General features: G+C 38.3%; 1 protein-coding gene across 1 annotated transcript in view; it reads right to left on the minus strand.

Annotated features, from left to right (window-relative positions):
* IARS1 (isoleucyl-tRNA synthetase 1) overlaps positions 1–21305 on the minus strand; it is a 75387-nt gene that overhangs the window by 10562 nt on the left and 43520 nt on the right. Inside the window, exons 18-29 of the mRNA XM_010217312.2 lie at positions 20858–20941; positions 15750–15897; positions 14381–14501; positions 11278–11369; positions 10805–10882; positions 10222–10343; positions 7892–7994; positions 7670–7753; positions 4892–5066; positions 4042–4154; positions 3647–3742; positions 1725–1901 (exon numbers count right to left, since the gene is read on the minus strand). Coding sequence (XP_010215614.2) covers positions 1725–1901; positions 3647–3742; positions 4042–4154; positions 4892–5066; positions 7670–7753; positions 7892–7994; positions 10222–10343; positions 10805–10882; positions 11278–11369; positions 14381–14501; positions 15750–15897; positions 20858–20941 — 1393 coding nt within the window. The remainder of the gene's footprint in view (positions 1–1724; positions 1902–3646; positions 3743–4041; positions 4155–4891; positions 5067–7669; positions 7754–7891; positions 7995–10221; positions 10344–10804; positions 10883–11277; positions 11370–14380; positions 14502–15749; positions 15898–20857; positions 20942–21305) is intronic.

Here is a 21305-nt window from a genome sequence, read left to right on the forward strand (position 1 = left end):
CTTTGTGCAAGTCCCTGGCCTGAGCCACACAGCTCCTGTCACTGACTAGCTCATAATTCCACGACCTGAGCCCATGTCTGGGTTTGCGGACAGCCAGACAACTGCTACCAATTACGTCAGTAATAACTAGCACCATCTGTCCGGGGAAGAGCTTACTACACAGACAGCATCATTTAAAACAAACGCAACCAACTCATCTCTTACCTTTGCACGAAATGATTTTGTTCACTAGATTCTGATTAATTAAGTTTTCAAAACAGAGGAGAGGTAGAAAACCATATTTGCATATATATGAAAGTATTCACAGAAAAAGGCAGTGAGCATTCAGTTCAATACACTATGCAACTAGGTCAGCATCAGGCTATAAACACAAGCATTTTCCCGGTACTGCACTAGGGAAAGTTCACAACATTGTATGGCACTAAGGGGAAAAAAGTCTGACTTCCTGCCTCTAAAAAAATATATATATATATGCACGCATACACGTATGTGTGTTGGGCACTTTTGTATTTATATACATACAAATAGTTTATTTATGTATAAATATATATAGTTATACATGTTTATATTTGTATATTTATATATTTAAATCAAAAATCAAGAAAAATAAAAAACAAGGACAAATAATCACGTTACAGAAACCATTTTAAATTAATGTCTTCTTTCATTTTCCCAACCATCTGTAGATAATCACTTAAGTACATGATTTCATCCACATTAATTTCATTTTTTTCCAGCTGTTCTACATTCTAATGCAGAATTAACACTGACATCAAACTGTCCACCAGCATCATCTAGGTTTATACTCTTCACAATCACTCAGATAAGTACTGAGAAGAAAAAACAAAATTTTGGCTCCAATCCTTCAAGCATAATGTTCTCCACTTTTATGTAAGGTTTTTCTCTCATGTGATTATCACCAAGTGAAATATTAGTCTCGGAAAAGGTCAAACACGCACAGTTTGTATCAAATTTGTACTCCATTAGAAAGTTTAAAATATTTCCTTACACATACTTGTTAGCAAAATGGGTGGCACCTATCTTTTCTTTTCAGCTATTCCCAGGCAAGCCATTCTGCAATTCAGATTGGCAAATTACTTCCTGGTTTAGCATGTCATTTAGTGGGGAGAGTCCATTTCATCCATGATTCTGATAGAAGTGCCTTTTGAATATGTCAAGTTTATGTAAAATGAAGGCAAAAGTATTGCCGAAACATCAGAACAGCCAAAGAAAACCAAAACGATTCAAATAAAGTGCTGAAAGGGTATCTGTAAAATCTGGGAAAAAACTGTAGCATTACGAAAGATTGAATTTTAGAAATACAGGAAAAGGCAAGCTTAAAAAAAATATCAAACAACTTTTCTAACACAGAAGTACATTAAAGTATAGAAACTAAAGCAACTTTATTTTTGCAGTCCAAGAGAGGATCAAATCAAGTACAAAAAAACATCCAAGCTCTCAAACTTAGATAGGGACTGCTTGTGTCAATGTCCCCAAACGCCACCAAAATTTTGGCACCCTTAAGTCTTCACTTACGAAGACAACAGACACAGAGCCCAACTATTTTCTTTTTAAACCAAAAAGATGAACATGGAAAACCATAAATTTGATAATATTCCCATGAATAAATTACTGGCATACACATTTTCTGTAATTCAAGTGTCTTGCTCAGTTAAAAGCAGACGACAAAATGAAACATACAATCAATGATTTCCCTTTCTTACTTGTGTTGTCTCCTGGATGAGAACTTCTTTTGAGGTAGGCACTGGGTACGGCTTCAGGGCAGCCTTCACTGTTGCAAAAATGAAATCTGTGTGCTCCTTAATAACAGTGTCCAAGTAGTCACCTTCCGGATTCGATCTGTAGTACACGGTAATCTCATCTGTAGGAACCAGATTTCGCTGAGGGACAGACCAAAAGTATTAGTAATGACAATAAGATGAACCTGCTCAGACAAAGTCCAAGAAAGATACTTGCCAGGCTTTTTTTGAATCTCAGAAAGACATGAACCAGACATTTGTTACAAGCCTCCATACGAATGCTAGAACAGATGATTCCTCTGCCAGACAAGCAAGAGAGGCTTCAAATGTTACAAGTTTTTTTTTTGAAAAGGCATTGACAGAAAAACTGACTGTATTGAGGATGTTTCAAATTCATTATCAACTCACCCCCCTAAAGAACTGAAAGTCAGTCAAACTCTTTTTTTTAAACAAAATTTTCATAATCTCTTAGCTCAAAATTAACCCCTCAGTTCTGGCCATTATTGAAGAACTGCTCAACATAAGACAGTCTTCAAGATAGTTTGATGGCACTTTTGAAGATGGTCACCAGATTTTTCTTGTTTTCATACTACTTATCTCATATACTGACAAATATTTCAGAAAAGTCATAATCTGAAAGGTACACTTATTGGTACTGAATTAAATCAGAATACTTCTTTAGCAAGAAAACGGCTACAAGGATAAAAAAGTCAAAATAACTGCACAGAGATAACTATTTTCCATATCTGCTAAAAATACTGATTATACAAATGTCATCTCAGCGATTATTATTGCACATGAAGCACCTGTTTCCCCCCGCCCCGCCTTGTACACTTAGCTACCAGGAACAGGAAAGAAAGAACAACAGAATAAATGCATTTTAGCAACATAAGTTAATAAATAAATAGCCAAGACTGAAAACTGTGTTCTGACTTTTTTTTAAATTAGAATAAATTTTGACTGTCACCACAGAAGTAAATTTAATTCATCCAGTAACGTAGGTACACTCTCATCCAGGCGATTACATAATTTACCTTCCTGTTTTTATTCTATCAAGTATTGATATGAGTTTGTAATTTTTTATACATGCTCTTACTGAAGATTTATGCAGTCTTTACTGTTTTAAAAAAAAAAAAAATCTTTTCCCAAAATCAAGGCCCAAGGAAATTGTCTCTACATACTACAAAGAGCTCTGGCAAGTATAAGATGCAAGTTCTGGCCTATCACGGTCAACAAGTTAACCGAGCAGCAAAACTGTCATCACCTCCCTGCTTCACTGGCGCAAAGTGCAGATACCCAGTGCAGCTCGTTCTGGTTTAGAGAGAAGGAAGTTACAATGCTTCAAGGTGCCTTAGCATAAACATAAAATAGCATCACTCATACACATGATGAGAGAAACTTAAGAGTCAAATCATTAATGTTGACATACAAGTGGTGCCAGAAATGCCTCATAGAAGTTTGCTGCTTTTAGAGCCATAGGTTCAGATGTCTGTGTGCTCACCAACCCAGCTGATACCACACACAGAAAATGAGGCAGAACATAATACCTGGCAGGAGGAAAGGCATGCATGAGAGCTGGTTAACTGAGACTGAACCACTCTTATGAGGACGGAAAGAAAATATGAGGTTCTTGGCACAAAAGAAACATCAAAAAAAAAAAAGTTAATTCACTATGGATGATGTCGAATCATGACATAAGCTCATGGTCCAACTCTAGCTACTTAAGAAAACAGAAGTTTATAATGAAAATAGCCATTTATGTCAGATCAGAATGCCACACATGAGAATAAATGATATAGAGTCTCACGTTTCAGTTAAGGTTAGTTCCCTGCACATATTGTCCAAAAACTCACTAAAAATAAAGTTTTTTTCCATTGTTTCCTAACCTTTTTGCGAAGCTTCTGAATTCGATTAATCACTTCCCGGGCAACTCCTTCATCCACCATCGACTGGTCCGGGGTAACATCTAGCAGAACTAAAACCTGAGGTAATGGACAAAAGACAGTTGAACAGATGACAAATTTAAATTAGCCCGTATTAATTCACTCCCAGGCACAGTTATGTTTTTAATAGAATCACTTTGTTAGGTCATATTGAAGACAGCAAGAGAGTGCTTTAACTACTCAAAAATCTAAAAGATAGGCTTATCATATTTGCTTACCATATTTGCTCTTTGGTCTTTAAAGACCAAAGAAAACTACCCCAGCTTCCACTTCGAAGTTTTCATTTTGCTTCTAGTAAAATACTTCCCTTAAAACATGAGAAACAACCAGTAAAATACCTGAGCATCAGAATGTGCCTCAAACTGGGCAGATCCTCCAGCAACCTGATCAAAAGTATACATGAGACGAAGATCTTCCGCATGCAACTCATGTCCTTCCACAACAATGGTGCCTGCAAAATAACAAGTGATGAACTTCCTTTATACAAACACGCAAATACTTTTCCAAAGAAGCATAAAACAAGAAACAAACTTCAAATATAGGGAACACACTACATGTGCAATACAGCTAAACAGCAATTAAACACCGGTAAGAAACACCAAACTATTCCAAATTCAGATTTGCTATACACCCACAAGCAACAGAATGAAACTGAGTAAAATATAAAAATAACCTGCATATTGAATTCAAGTCAAAATGTTATGTTCTAGCAGCTAACAAACAGATATACCTAGAAAATTGATGCCCTCAACCACACAACACTGCAACTGAAAAAACACCTCTAGAACAGAAACTGTCACAGGTATACTCAGTTTGAATTTGACTTAGTCTTAGGGAACTTCTTATTTTTTATTCCATTTTGTACTTATGAGAGTGCCTCAACAGAACAGAGGAAGTATACAATATCTGATCACTTTCATTCTACTGCTGAGAAAACTACAAAAGAAAGAAAGAAACCAACCCTTTTTCTTCTATTCTCATTAACATCAAATTTAATTGGGATGGCAAATGGGAAATAGGCTTCAAGTTCCCTGAAGTCCATGGAAAAGTAATTTTGCATCTGTTTCCATAAATGCTTAACATACACAAATTAAGAATAATTACAGAATTCTTCTTATAGATTCCAAATCCTTTGGCTCTTCGTCAGGTCACCATTGCCATCACTTGGTGGTTTGTGCCACCACCTACCCGTCTCCTGGAATTTCTCCAGCTGCTCACTCTTCAGCTCCTTGATTGCAGCCATGACCAGCTTAAAGGCACCTTTCAAACGCTTCCCGAGCACCATGTGATCCGGTTCTGCTCTCAGCCGGATTCCGTATTTATCTTTATCAGTGGATAATGTCACTTGACGTACATTAAGCTCCTATGTAAACATACCAATAAAAAATAACAAAGCTGAAGAACAGCCATCACAGTGACAACTGTTGGAGAGTACAAGAAAGGGTAGTCAAAACACTCAAGCTGCTAGTTTTCTATACGGTTGCCCTAATGAACAGTAATTTGTCAACACAGACTAAACCAGCACTTCAATTTTCTTTAAAAGAACATCCCATTCTGATCTTCAGCCTTTAGGTCAAGATTTCTCATTCATCAGTAAACAGTTATTGGCTCCCAACTCAAGTCAGATTCCCATACAACACAAGCCTCATTCCGTGCTGCACCGTGCCAGAATTGAGAAGATAATTCAATTTGTGGCGGCAGCCAAACAAGGTTAAGCCCTTCACTATCTTCACCAGAGTCCTAGGCCTCATCTTGCCACTACCTCAAAACCTGGGTGTACCCCTATCTCAGCAACGCATGCTGCTTTTCTCCCCGTAATTGAAGGTGAACTCAGCCGTGCTATAGAAGAGCCGGTGATATAGCAGAGGAGACCAGAAATGTTGATGCTCTTTAGTGAGCAGAAGGTTGTAGGGGAATATGTTTGAGGTTTGGAAAGTTATGAAGGCAGTGGGCAAAGAATGTCCACCAAATTCCCTAAATACACTCCAAACTAGGGAGCGTGCAGTGAAAGCAGTAGGACATTGGTTTAAAAACAGATACCCAAATAGTTTCCTTGGAAGCTAGTGCCGCAAGAGGCAGAGAGTGCATATCAGCAAGTTCAAAAGGAATTAATCAAACTCACGATAACAGGCACACAAAAATGTATTACAGGGAGCAGGCAAGGACTTGCCCTTGAACACCTTTGAGTGCAGTCACTGCAGACAGCCAGCTGTGAGAGAACTGTACTGCAAGGAGCAGCCAGGCCCTCACACCCTCCCTGAACAGGCTCTGCTGTTGCAGGACACAGCGTGTGCTGCTAGGTGAGCCATTAGTCTAAACCACTAAGGCTGCTTCTGATGCTCTGAGTTACAAAACATTCCTCATCACCTAAGAACACTAGAATTCATCATTAAAAACAAATAAATAACCTTCACCCTGACCATCATACAATGCCAAACTTGAAAACACACAGCAAACTCCTATGCTTCATGCTGTCTGAACAGCAAATGTACTGCACATTATGAGTAACAGAAAGAAACATCATTTTGGTTTATCGCCTGCAACCTGCGTAACACTGAACCCCAGCGCTGGCCATGGGCACAGAGCCCCTCTACTCTCAAACTCAGCACGTGCGCGGAGTGCCGTCCCCTGCGATCCCACAGGCTCCGTCCGTCACACTGCCCGGAGCTGGGGGCTCTTAATGTTTACAGAGCCACTGGAAGGATGCGGAGAGTCACATCAACGTGCTGCAGAACTGACTGACAGCTGCAGCATTGCAAGTCTTGGCCCAGCTCCACAAGCAACAGTGGTACATCCTGAAACATTGGAGCGTCTTGAAAATTATACAGAGGCCATGATTTCAAACGCCATAGTCAAATGACAGATTTGACTACTAACAACCATTGATTTACAAGATGTTTTGAAAGCACCAAAAACTATAAAAAATTGAAAGGCTAACATAGCTTCTGCCCTACCCTTATTAAGGATTTACACCAGGCTCATCTATTATATTTGTTACTGTAGTTAAAACACTGTTCCCTTTTTCCACCACTGTTTGATGTCCTCTTGTACATCACAGATGTGAAAGAAAAAAAAGCTCTGGTACTTGTAATGAAATTTGTCCAAGAAAAAACAGCATTTTAAAGCAATCAAAACAGGCTTCATGTTCATAACACAACTTCCTCAAGATGGTACTGCAGTTTTAAAAGATTTATAACATATAAATAAATTAAATTAACTTGTTTATAAACAAACTCCTTTTTCATCTCACTTAAAATACTACCAATTTTTAAAAGACTGACTAAAAGCTGAACGCTGAATCAGTTTACAGAAAGTCAGCTCAGAAAATAAGAAGGGCTACTTTTCTTTTGAATGGCAGCACTTTTATGCTGAGAAAGATTTGAAAGTAGGGCAGGCTGCATTTCTCTAATGGGTAAACATTAAAGAGAGTAAAAGACTAAGATCTTATCCAGTTGACATGTTATTTCCTAAACAACACTTGCAAAAATTGTTCCCTTCTCTCCCTTACTTGAGTTCTCAAAAATCAACTCCTCTGCTTAGAGTCAAGTGATCATTTTTTAATGCCCTTTAAAAGAGATTAGGTGTTTCACAATTTATCTGTTTTTGACAAACATATAGTTAATATTGTCTTATTTTCATTCAGAAAATGTTCTTTTTTCTCGATAAGGACAAAAACACTTCAAATGACCTCTCAGTTATTAACAAAGTCTTCAGTTGTTAACAAATGGTCACTTTGAAAGATTAATTATCTTTTAGTACTACAAGTGACTACTTTAAAATCATCGCCCATTCACCATTATTTCTGCACATAATTCTCATTCACACCCCTTCCATTATAAATTTTAATTAATTTTACTTAGTGAGTTATTAATAAAGACAATAGGGAAGGTTACAGACTTTTGTTTGCTTGTCTTCTAAGGGTACCTGACTTGCATAGATAATGTGCCATCTTCACTATGTTCTTACCTCAAGGATGTATTTCTCCAAAGACCTGATGTTTTCCAGAGCCTCTGGATCCTGGTGGATAACAACTACTTCTTTCAGAGGATACTGGGGATGGAAGAGAAAGGAAAGAGGCTGTTTTCTGCTTGCAATAGAAAACAGGAGCTTTTTTCCAGACTTATCCCAAAGTTACACAGCTATTGCACATTCACAAGGTCTTGGGAAGTGGTGTTAAGGAGTTCTAACCTTTACTGGTATGGTTTTTCTATCTCGAATTACTCGTCCGAGCTCAATGACAGACTGCAAGCAAGAAACGGCACTTTCAATTTTTTTGTCGATCAGATCCTCCCTAGATTGAAAAGGAAACATTACATTGGTTCATCTTCTTTGAGTCTTTGCAAGCAGATTTAAAGCATTTTGCCCCATCTCACAGGAATTTCCAAGAGACTGGATTACACCCTGCTTGGGGTAAAGTGAAAAATGAACAAACATGTTTTTTTCCTCTCTGTGGGAAAAAGAGCATGGAGAATGAATTTGCTCCAAAACAAAAAGGAGAGCTATTTTTAAATCATCTTTTATTAGCACTGCACACAAGATAATGATGGTCTGAGTCATACTACCTACTTTATTAATATCTAATGAAAAATAAAATTTACATTAATAATATGCGGAGATGCAAAAGAGATTATAAATAGGATATTTATAATGATAAAAAATATGCAGCCAACTTGCTGGATCTCAATTTATAATCTTTTCTAGGAATCCTACATATTTTAACTTGATGTTTTAGACAGCCCTGTCATCGTTCCTGGCTTCATCATTTTTTCTGGCTTCATTATTTTAACACCCTTCCATTCTGAGGCAGCTTGCCTTTTTTAAAATTATTTTTATTTTTTACATAAACTGACATGCACATCTTGCTTCAAATGTACAAGCAGCCAATAGTTCTGAAAAGGTTCTGAGGTTTTCCTGCTTTCTTGAATAATTGTATAATTCAGGCAGATCCTTTAAAACTGTATATATCAAGCATCATATCCAGACAGGATGGACTGGTTTAAAAGACACTGATGAACAAAACAAAGTTGTTGGCTGTTTTGTAAGTGGAAATGGTATTGGGATGAAAACAATGCTGTCAAGGATTAGCTGGAAAAACAAAATTGGCAAAGCAGTACAGAAAAACTACCACCTGGAATGCCCACGTCTCCTGCACCAGGGCTTCCAATAAAATATTAGTGCTTATCTTCAGCTTCTATTCTTCTCAAAGCCAGTCTCCAAGATGGTTCTTTGAGAAGAATCCTGAGGTCTGCAAATTGTGCTATGGGGAGTCTTGCACTTGTAAAAGGTCACATAACAACATTGCATCATTTCAATATCCCTTGCCATTACTCAGCATCATTGTGAAACCACAAAGCGAGAGCAGCTTTTTTGGATTTCAAGCATATTCACAGAATTTAATGCAATCAATCTGTTCAGACACTAGGCAACCACACAAGACCTCACCGGGGGTTGTAAAATAAGTATGGAATCACATGTAGCTGTAAAACTGGCAAAGTTTGTTAGCTTGGTAATTATGGCTACTAATATATAGCTCCGTGTGTATTATTAGAGGTTAAAATACTATTTCCTATAGCCTAATGGCTCTAGTATTAACCAACAATACTGTCTTCATGCAGTCATAAAAAACATTCAAAGAAAAAAAATGCAATTATGTGCTTAGCATCTAAAGGTCAAACTGTAAATCTTGAACAATAACTTAATTTTGAGAACATGCTTTCGTACCTGATGGATGGAGAAAAAAAAAAAAAAAAAAAAGAAAAAAGAAACATAAGGGACCAGTAATTTACACAAACTAGTAGTACCAAAAAGCCAACCTAAGTAGCAGAAAGAGCAGAAAGGCACTCCAATGCAGCCGACGTGCACGACGCAGCAGCGAGTCACTCGGCACTAACAGGAACAAGCAAGTGCCCAAGCCACTTTGCAAGCCCTACGATAACTTTGTGCCTGAACTGAGTTCCCACAAAGAGCTCAACATCTTCCATTAGTCCATATTACAGGAGCTCAAAAGCATTTCTGATAACTAACTGATGTGTTTTACATTCTTTGATTACATATTCTTTACAGCATGCTCCTAGGGATCAGAAAATCAGCACTATCATTATGCCAATCTCAGACTCCTTATCACAATAACCCTCTCCGCTAACTACATTTTGCAGTCATCTGAAAGAACATACACTGTGCTCAAAGGATATAGTATCCATGAAAGAAACATTACTAGAATGCTTAAATTCTTAGCCTGACATCTGAAATATCAAGGTTAGCTCTTGTCCTTGAGGGTTTTCAGATTGACTGGAAATGCAAAAAGGAAAAAAACATGCTTTCCTTGTATTTAGTGACTAATAGCAGACTTAAATGCACACACGAACTTAATTTAAAAGAGCAGCTTGATCAAGCGACTATTGTAATACTGAAGTCTCCCCTGACTGGACAGAGGACTTGTCAAAGAAAACAAAACAAAACAGAAAAGAAACAAATTCAAGAAAAAGAAACAATTTTGCCATGCAGCAGTTGTTTCTTACCTCACTTGGGGAAGCATGAGGTAGTGGATGCTTTCGGTGTTCTTTTCCTGAACTGAGCCTGGATCAATGAGCGTCCTCAGATTCTGATACATCAGTTCAGTGATGAATGGAGTATATGGTGCCTGCAACATTGCAGTCATTCATTCACTAGTGTTTCTTTATTGTTTGTACACTATGAACTAGCAACGCTTATGAACTGCGTGAGGACAGGTCAGGAAGAACGAAATGCCTACACAAGGTCCTCAACACAGAGCTGATTTTAGCCAAAATGTTGACTACAATATGTGGTGAAACTGGTACTACTTATTCACCTTCTTTGGGAGCTTCACCTGTACTCTGGGCATCAGATAAGAAATCCCAATATCTCTTTTTAAGTGAGGTACTATCTGCATTCTTTACAGTACCATGGACAAGCAAATAAAGGAGTGGAAAAGTGAATTATGCTGCACAGAGCAATAATGGCACATCCATCCTCCCCATCCAGCCTCTGGGTTCCTAGTTTATGTAGGAAACAGAGATGCATGCTTTTAGATTCACTATGCTAAAAATGTCAAATAATTGCGATTTACTGTAAATTCCTTACCATAAGTCTGCACATGGAGTATAAGACACTAAACAATGTTTCCAAAGCCATAATGCAGTCTTCAGTCCCATTCTCACCCTTTTCAAAACATTCACCGCATTACAGAAGATGAAGGAGAAAAAAAAGTTAACTACATTTTTTTTTAAATGCACTCAAACATTTGTACTTTCATAAACATTCAAGATATCACATCTCAATTCAATAAACTGGTTTTCTGAACTGCATCCTTTATTGCTCAGTCCCATCAAGCAACTGAAACTGAGCAATTCTGCATTTTGTTTATGAAGAAAACCAAAGAAAAAAAACGCTTTGCACACACATAGGTTCATTTCATCTCTGCAACCACTTACAAACTGATCATCTGAAAAAACACAGCATAAAGATTTTAAATAGCACCATGTAGCTGCTATGGTTTAAATTGGCACAGATGACTTAGATTTTGTTTACAGCACACCATAGAATTAGATACATACCTTTAACCTTCTGCGATTCATTCTAACATACCAGTTGGTCAGAATATCAACAAACTTCACTAGTCGAGGGACTACAGTGTACAGCCTGTAGGCTAGAAGGAAAAACACTTTAGTGTAGGTAACACTTTCTTTCTGCATCAAGTTCCTCACTTAAGTCAGCTACTGAAAAGTGAGGTATGTCTTCGAAGTTTCATTACACTTTTCACTGCATTTTATAAAAAAGAAATACCTTTAAATGTAGAGCACTAGTATTTAAATCTAAAAAGGAAAGTCAAAATATCTACGTTACGGTAGGAAAGACATTATTCATGTGGAAATCTGTATTCCTGCAAGATTCCCAAGCCTGTTCTAGTCAAGAATTATCTAGTTACAAGGATGGTTAAAAAAAAAAAAAAAAACACTCAAGAAGTAAAAGTAGTATATTTTTACAGGAGATCAAGATAGCCTGAAAACATGACTTTTTCCATTCAATTCCTAGTTTATAAACCAAACTAAAAAATCGTAGCTTTGACTTGAGAAGGAGGCATGCATGTATGGGAAAATGTGCACAATTTACAAGATGTGCTTTTGTAAAACTATATGCTATAGCAGATACTGTAAGGTAGGAAAAGGTCGATAGCAAGACTTACTGTTTCTAAATTTTCACAAATTTTCACCTCTTCAAAGCATAAAGAATGGTTTATCATCATATTTTTCCATAATAGAACTCCATTATTTTACCACTCTATTTAATATTAACACCCCCAACTCATGTTTCCAACATGAAAGCTGAGGTTTCGAGGAGAAAATACACAGTACTACTGTTCAAGAAATAATATTCTATTTGAATAAGGATGTTAACATCCACTAAAGCTAAGTCAGCTGCATCAGATGCTGCTTAAAAACTTGTGCACACACATCTACCTAGATACAAGCTCTTCTAAAGGGACTGTTTCTACACTGCAGTATTCAGCACCTGTTAAACCAGGTGATACCTACATGATAGCAAAACGAGCCAACCTCTCTTAAACCATACACGTTTGTGCATATAAACACGTTTTAAGTTTTGCCAAATTTCCAGGAACAGCGTGTAACAGAAAGGAGCATCATCTCAACTGGCTCGCATCCTCTAACTGCCCATGTTCTGGGAAGTTTCCCCCAAGCCACCGCAAGAGAGGTCTTGGTACACAGCTACCTTTTACAATGTTATTCTAGGCTGCCTGAAGTGTCCAGAAGTTGGAGCATGCTAAGATCACCCTTTTTATGGGAGAACTAAAACAAACCATCAGGAATCTTCAAGGACTCTGTTTAGACTGAAATATTGCTGGTATTTCAGCCGCTTGTAGAAACTGGGCAGAATTAACATAAATTTGACATAACAGAAACAAACTTGGCAATAATAGACTTGTGAACATCTTTCTGGAGACAACCAATTGGTGTGAAATTGAATCGAATTATAACAGGCACTTTAGGAAGGAGGAAGAAGTCAGGCTGAGTTGCAACATTTTCTTGCCTGATCCCTCCTCAGCACTGCAGGTTTCAGGCCTGTATGTTCTTGCCCTGATCATACACATGGGTACACGCACAGCACATCGTTACAAACGGAGCCATTTGCTGGGGGGACAGTGCCCAAACCCCACCAGTGATGCTCCAGCTCAGGCCTTGCCAACGCGGCACAGAACAAACTATTTCATGCATCCTGCAGGTGATAGTGTTGCCTGGCATTAGCTCAGGGCACTCAGTCATCGAGCTTTGCCTCCATCATGCCACATCCACAACAGCTTCTGCATTCATTTATTCAGCCTTTGCAAAAATCTCAGCTTCTGAAATGAAGCTTGTGCATTGTATTTAATTATCTCCTCTGTGCAGCTCTTGAGGTTGTCAGTGGCCACTGTGAGCTTCCCTTGCCTCTTTCTGGAAAGGACATTCTCCCTACTTTAAGTCACATGAAGTAGAAATTGTGTTCAAAATAGATACACATATATCCAAATCTAAACTTTTTTTTTTTAAATTAGCATAGCAGACTATCACGAGGCAATACATTAAATGACTGTATCTCATTAATACTTGCCTGACTGCCTGAACACCTGCCTGACTATTCAGAGAGTTTATAGAGAAAGATAAACTGAAAAAAAAAAAAGTTCCGTATATTGTTCACTGCAAAGTGAGATGTGTCACTCATTTGATGAATGCTATGAAGACTATTTCTGTTTAAACCCCACACTCATGCACAAATTCACAAATTATTCTTCCACTTTCCTCCAGACTATTTTTCTCCTCATGAGGAATCTAGCTTTGCCCTGGACAGGCCGTACAAAGTTCTGGTTGGCAACACATGAAACTCAACACGCAACTCCAAACTTCCAAACTCCTAGGAAGAAGCTGTGTCTTTTGACAAGGGACCGTTCTCACTACATGCCTGCTGGTAGCTTGATGATTCTTTCTCTTCAATGAGATGCTTTTAAATGATCTCACCTTGTAAGCTCTATGGACTAGACTAAGTAGTAGGGGGCTTCTTCTCTTGCACCTCCTATTTCACAACTTAAATTATCCTAATGTGAGTATTGAGAGGTAACAAAATATGAAAAGGCAAAGCATGCAGGAAAATATACCATTAAAGTATCCTTCTAAAACTGGCCAATATCCTAATGATGTCCCATCCTGCTGCTCACAGTTCCAATATAACTATAAAGAAACTCTCTCCATGGAACTGTGTAAGTGAACACTCATTCCCTATGCCCGTGCACTTCTCTGTATTCTTCATTTAGCTATGATCACCACATTTTCTCCCTTTTACAGGTTTCCTCAATCTCATTTGGCTTTATTTTTACCGCTCTCTTTCAGTTACTTTTATAATAATGACATAAGTTGTCTTAAGCACTGCAGAAAATGTTACTACAGCAACAAGCTACACCACTGAGCACACCAGATGAGTGGTGATTCTCACCCCTAAATACAGGGGCTTCATTAAAACAGTATTCTATGTATTAAGGTTACAGTTTTCCTTTCTTTTACCTGAACTGTAAGTCTCACATGAAATCTGCAAATCTATAAATGAAATACCTATTTCTCTAATTAAAAAACAAACAAAAAACAATAAACACACATTTGTATATGCGCATACCTGCCATTTCAGCTTTGAAGAACTGAATGAGTGATTGGGTGAAAGAAAGAATCCATTTATCCATGATGTTATTACTCTCCTTAACTGTGTTTTCATTGTAAAGGAATTCCCTTCCCTCATCCTATCAACAAAAAAATACAAAAAAGTTTTCAGGTCATACAGGTATATACGAAAAATTCTATACCAGACCATGTCATCTACTGTAACAGTTTGCTCCCCTCACTCTAATGTGCTGGTTTCTAAGAGAGAATATTAAGTTCCAGAAGCACATCTGCAAGAGAAAGTCTCACGCTGCTCCTGAACACATCACACCATACCTTCAACTACAGCAAGGCCAGTGATTTGCATTTGTTAAAGCAGACAAAAAGCAGCACAGCACACAGGGGTATGCAGCATTTCTCTCCCTGCTTGCAGCACAAATCTCAGGCATAGCGTGCCTGATTTCACATAATCCTTTCATCTAGGAGCATCTGAAGCATTTTTGAGAAAGGTACTGACTTTAAGAGATCAATTCTATCTGGGGAAAGGGCAAAAGAATATACAGTTATTTTCTTAAGAGCACATGACAATTTCAACAAAACTAACTAGGTTAAAACAAAACAATAAAATAATAATCCCAAATGAAGGAGAAAACAGCAGATTTTTTTAGGTAGTCAAAGTGTAATTTGTGCACTTGGTAACTTGCTGGAACAGTGAAGTCCACAGCCAGCTGAGAAACTTCATACTACTTTGCTGATTCTGTAGGGCAGAAAAGCAATTTGGAGGGAGAGAAGTAGAAGGGCATTAATTGGACACTACCCCAATTTTAAAAACCTTCAGAGTTCAGACTAAGAACATATTTGGATTATTTGACCCAATACTTACGTAATATAGGAGAGAATGATTCTTACATTAGAAATGCACGTTCGCACATGCCTAGCCCTGGAAGTGCAGCAACCCAGGGCACCACCAGCTCTCCCAGAAATGTGACCAGCAGCAGCTAAGAAAACCAAGGCTCCGCAAGCTTACTGATGCCCCAAAATTCAAATCACTCTTTTACTCTATATGAACACTAGCACCAAGTTGGCCTGAAATAAGGAGGCAGTAAGATCACAGGCAGCAAGATCTGGGAAACGTAGGTTTTTGTTGTCTCAACACTTTCCTACCTTCTCCTCCCTCCCTGCGTATTTGTCAAGGCTGTTCAAAAAAACCAAGATTAGCTCTATCAAGCAGAGTGAAAACCACAGGTAATGCAGAAATCAACAGCAAGCATACACGAACAGATCAGGTCCCTTCAAACCTGCACTCCTCTGTGATTACAATTCACCCCAACAGTGGCCAATGCACAAAAAAGCTTCCGATTCCCTTGCGGACACTCCCAAGCGTCTACCTTGTGCTGCAGGACCTGCACGTTCTGAATCAGGAAGCGGTAGGCGTTGTACCAGGGCAGGAAGACATCCTTCAGGACATCCCTCACGCCTTCCTCTTTAAATCGCAAGTTTTCTGCTCTTACCACAGGAGAATTGATAAGGTATAACCTGAAAAATAACAATATAACATTTAAAAACTTAAAGTGCATATAATAGTAAAACACTTAAGAGTGCTGCAAATTAAGAGCTGCACTGGAAGATGATGATAAAGGAGAAGTTTCACGACATAAATCCTAAAAACGACAATATTGCAAGCGTGTAGCACCGAGCGTTTGACAGTTAGCTACCTAGTACTAGAGGATTATTTTTATAATACTACAGTTAAGAGTTGAACCAGAACGTAGATTTTCATTTTTAGTCTAAAAGCTGCCTGACACGACAACACATGCCCGCATGCTATAGCAACAGGACACGTGGCAAACACACAAGAGTTAGGGTTCACCTTTGGAATGGCACCTATTACTTGGGTAATGTTTTGTACTCCTTAATAACTGAAGCGCTAGTTCAAAGTTACTGATTCTTCACTTCTGAATCAAGCTCCTTTCACAAATTTTATGAAGGCTCAAGCACACTGCAAATACAGGACTAAAGGAGCAAGGCGAATTGCAGTGAAACTCTAAGAAACAGAAGTTCTTAAGAAAAGTTCTTCAAGAAGAAAAAAACAGATGTATCTCCTGCAAACACAAATGTGCCTCAGCTCCAAAAGTAGCTCCAAAAGAGCAAAGCAGAAGACTCAGGTGACGTGAGCTATTAGAACCAGGCTCCTACAGAATGACGTAGGCCTCTACCTAGGGTGTTCACTGACACCATCTTGTGTGCCAAGATCCTGCCCAGGTCAGGTTCCCTGAAACTAACAGTTTCTCACATGAGAGGCACGTCTCCAGCCTGTAACATGCCTTGGAGTAATATTCTTTGGGCTTAAAAACATACACATTACTCCCTAAAAACAGACACGCTAAAGGAAATGGCCAGAAACTGAAACACCAAAAGTTCCACAGGAACTTAAGGAAAAATGTATTAGCAGTGAGGGTGACAAAGCACTGGAACAGGCTGCCCAAAGAGGTTGTGGAGTTTCAGTCTCTGGATATCTCCAAGGCCCACCTGGACACAGCCCTGTGCCACGTGCTCTAGGTGACCCTGCATGTGCAGGGGGGTTGGACTAGATGATCCCTAGAGGTCCCTTCCAACCTTAAGCATTCTGTGATTCTATGACTTTAGGAAAGAGAACCCTAGTGATTTGGGTTTTAGCAGCTTCCACCACACAGTGTAAAAAAGTTATTTTTCTTTACAAAATTGGCTGGGTTGCTTTTGCTTGTTTTAATAGAGACTGAAAAACTTGATTTCCCTGTCCAAGACAGGTAGCGCTGCCAGCTGCACAGGCCATGGCTAATGCGATTCAGTGGTGACAGGAATAGGCTGAAGTCCTTGAGCGCAGCCACAGGGGCAAAGCCATCGGGAAGGACACCGAGGGTAGGTGTATTCTCACTCGCTGTTCAGCTTCATATCCAGGACACGGCTAAAAATGACCTTATCTAAATTTGTCCGTCAGCATCAAGAAAAGAAGAAACTGCTGAAACACATGTTCCAGGCTGGGTTAAATCCCTGCTGGGATCCTCGCGGCTGACCCTGAACATGAATTTGCCTTCCCTGTAAAAAGGGTCTTTATTCCATTTGTTTAAGATCAACAGTACTATTTTTCAATACATCTAATTTTAGAGCCATGGCAAATCATACTAATCTGCTGTTTTCTCCTGAACATCTACCCCTCTAGAAAAATAAGAGCTTAAACTTAACCCTACAGATTGTATCTGACTATCTGATACTGATTGTATCTACACAGTGTAGCTACTAAGGCTTAGCTCGTTTCCAGAAAATCTGGACCTAACACACTGAGACCTAAAGTGAGAGAGTCTGTTCAAAACAGGTACAGAGGCCTCCCCTTCTGCCAGGGAGCAGTGGGGAATTCAAAAGTGATTCGGGAGTTTGAAGGCATAAATCATTGCAAAGTTGCACACAGTACCAGCCTACAATGTAATGGCATGAATACGTATCACCTTATGTGACACAGCTATTTCTAATTAGCTGAGTTAACAGAGAAGTTCATCTTTGCAAATTACCCCATCTTACTCCTCAAACAAATATTCTGTCTGCAGAAAATCTGCTATCTATCAAGTCAACTCAAAAAATCCCACATCTTAGATAATATAAAGCTTGAATCAGAACTGAATTTAGCGACACTTGATTTAACTTTCCAAGTATGAAAAAAAACAAAATTCCCATTTAAATATCTTAGCATTTCTCAATAAAAATGATTAACTCATTTAACAACTCATTTTTTAAGCTAACATATCTTTATGGGTATTTTTATCTTTAAGAAGCTGTAAAACCTCAAGGTAGGCTGATAGAGCACATTCAAGGAAAAGAGACCATGAGTTCTTGAGAAAAGTGTTCTTGCAGCCATGAGCACAAAAAAATGCAGCTATCAGGGCAAAAAGACAGAAATGCACAAATACAAATGGCACAGAAATGAGCATTTTAAGAATGGTACTTCAAAACTCTATTTTTAAAAATGACATCTGATTTCAGATTACAAATGTACAAAAGCACAGAACAACTAGGCATGATATAGACCTATAAAGTCTTTAAATTAAACCCGGATTTGTAATGGCATATTTAAATCAAACCTCCTGTTCAATTAATTGTACATGTGGATATTACTTATGTTTGACTTCTGAAACAAATCATAACTATGGTCTTAACACAAGAGCTGTTGTGGCACTAAGGATACCACAGGCCTCTTACAAATTTGGGGTTGGCATAACACCTGACCTGACTTCAAACTGTCCCCGTCGTTTTCCTCCTCAGGAGGCAGAGGTGGGAAATATTCAGAACCATAAAACCTCTCACAGCCATCTCAGCAGAGCTCTCGGGAGAATCCAGTAACAGAAGTCTCCCTAAGATACCTCTTAAGAAGAAACTAGAGAAAACTGTAGCTCTCCAAGGACTTAAAAACACATAGTAAACATACACTGCCTTAAAATAGGCCATTCCTAAAAACATATTCAATTCCGGTACCATTCCAATGCAAAGATGCTTATACTAATTATTATATGGAAAGAGAAATAATACTCTGAAAAGAGAGTAAGAGAAATAAAATTAAATTCCTATCATTTCAGTTAAAACCTGGTAATATAACCCATCAAGCAGAAATTAAAATTTTCCTCAGATCAAACCAGAATCACCAACCTATACCAATATACAGTGTTTGTGTGTGAGGGAAATCCCTGCTTTTCAGCTGACTAAAGCAGTAGTGTGTGAGTAGCGTGTGGCATTATGTTATTTGTTCTGCATTTGAGGAATGCATTGAGAGAAGTCTAACACCGCTTATTTTTAAGCTCAGAACACAGCAAAGGAAAGACCCGTTAAACAGCCTGACAGGCAAAGGCTCTCCTTCCACCAGACTTCAACTTGGACACCTACCCAACCTGAGGCCCTGCCGCCAGGAGCATCACAGCGTAACCACTTTTGGAAATGCACGCAAATCTCACACAGGAGTCAAGTCTGAGGAAGCCTGAAGTTGGGGAGATTAAATTCACTGGACCATCAAGCTATTTTTTCTGTCTGCCCTTTCCATTCAATTACATATTCCTTTAAGCAGCTTACATGTAGATTTTCTGCTGATCCGTTTATCAAGTTACTGCTGAGGATACTTTAAAATACTTCAGAAACGGTTCTGCAAAAGCTAAAGTAACTCTGCAGGGAAGCAGTGCCAAGGAAAGAAAATTCAATTGTAGCTTTTGCTATAAACAGAACACATCAAGCGCTTCAGTGAATAAGCACAGACAACTGAATTGCAGAGCTCTTTCCATAAATGAACCTAGTCGGTAATGCTTTTTACTCTCCATGTGGGTGTATGTATAAATAAATGTGACATTAAAGAATGAGTATACAGGCAGAAAAATGAATTAACTTTCTAATCATAAAAATGTGAGTAACAGAAGCATAGCCTCTGGTGCCTGAGTTCGTTTTTTTTTTTCCCTCCTTTTCAAACAATCTAATTTTTTTTTAAAATTAAATGTCACCTGTGATTTAAAATCTCAAATATGAATCATAGAATACTCCAATCCTTTTCAATCATACTGCTTCACCCACAGATTCACTGATATTCTCTTAAATACACCTTAAATTACTATTAAAGAACTATCTTGATCAAATATAAAAGGTCCACACAAATCCCTGCTGTAAACATATATGAGCAGATATACTTACTATGTCAATTAAATGCTAAGGCCTGAAAAATAAAGGACTCTGTTTTTAAAAAGGATCTAGAGCACTGCAAGTATCATCTTTGTAAGATGAACGTAGTGTTCACTCAGCCCAAACATTACTACATATATTGTAGCATACTATTAAATACGCCCAACCATACAGTGTTTTTCTTCTGTAGTAAGAATTACACAGCTTTTCAAAAAGGCACCAATGCTGCACATGGTCAGTTACTAATGTCTGTATCGTACCTTTACCTCGAAATGCTGATTTTTGGCATCTAGCCCAAGTAGCAGGCTATTGCATATTTACATTTACACACTCCTGCAATTTTACCAAAACACCTGAAGAATTGTGGCTTAAATCTGCTTGATTGGGACTTAATGATTTCATAAAGATTTCATTTAAATTTTTACTGGGCAAACTTGGTAACTATTAACTGCAATACCAGAGAATACCAGCTTGAGCAGAATTGTTCTACATCAACTGGTCTCTCTCTCTCTCTCTCTCTCTCTTTCGTGTGTGTTTAAAAAAAAACAGTCTTAAAGCAGTGCTCAAATTTGCTCATAACCAGGCTGAAGGAAGATGAAAGCAAGACACAAAGTGTCTGTGACTACTGCCAGTTCTCTGAGTCATCCACTCTTTCAGTATTTGGCAGCCATTGGGCTCTAGAAGGTTCTAAAATTACCTTTCTTGCTACTGCTAATTGTCGAAAATCCATAAGTAGTTCTTCTGAGAAGTGTTTGCTATGAACAGAAAGCTTACATACTAGATTGTACATTAATTTTTAAAAAAATCTTACCTTAGTGCATCAGCTCCATAACTATTTACAACGTTCATTGGATCAGGGTAATTCTTCTTCCTTTTGCTCATTTTTTGGCCATCACTAGAAAATACCAGAGTGCAGAAGTAAATACCCAGAATTCTTGTAATATATGGGGAAGGAAGAAAATCCCTCCTTCAAAATCAGTTCAGCTTTTCCTGTCTTACCTGTTCTTGGCAGCAAAGGCCTGATAACATACTAGTAAACCATTTCAGTATGAGATTTGAACCCATGAAAGCACCTGAACACTAGAGACTCAGGCGACAAAATCAATCAGTCTTTTCCCAAGATAAGTTAGGAGACAATAGAGGGGAAAAGCACCTTTGTTTTGAACCCCTCTCTCCAACCTGCTGTCAAAGCAGAATATGAAAATAAAAATATGGGATTATGAATGTTGTTTTAGATGCAGCTTTAAATAAATTACCCC

Source organism: Tinamus guttatus, unplaced genomic scaffold, assembly GCF_059628265.1.
Source record: "Tinamus guttatus ecotype Peru unplaced genomic scaffold, ASM5962826v1 Tinamus_guttatus_pri_ptg000169l, whole genome shotgun sequence".
In the NCBI taxonomy this organism is placed as follows: Eukaryota; Metazoa; Chordata; class Aves; order Tinamiformes; family Tinamidae; genus Tinamus; species Tinamus guttatus.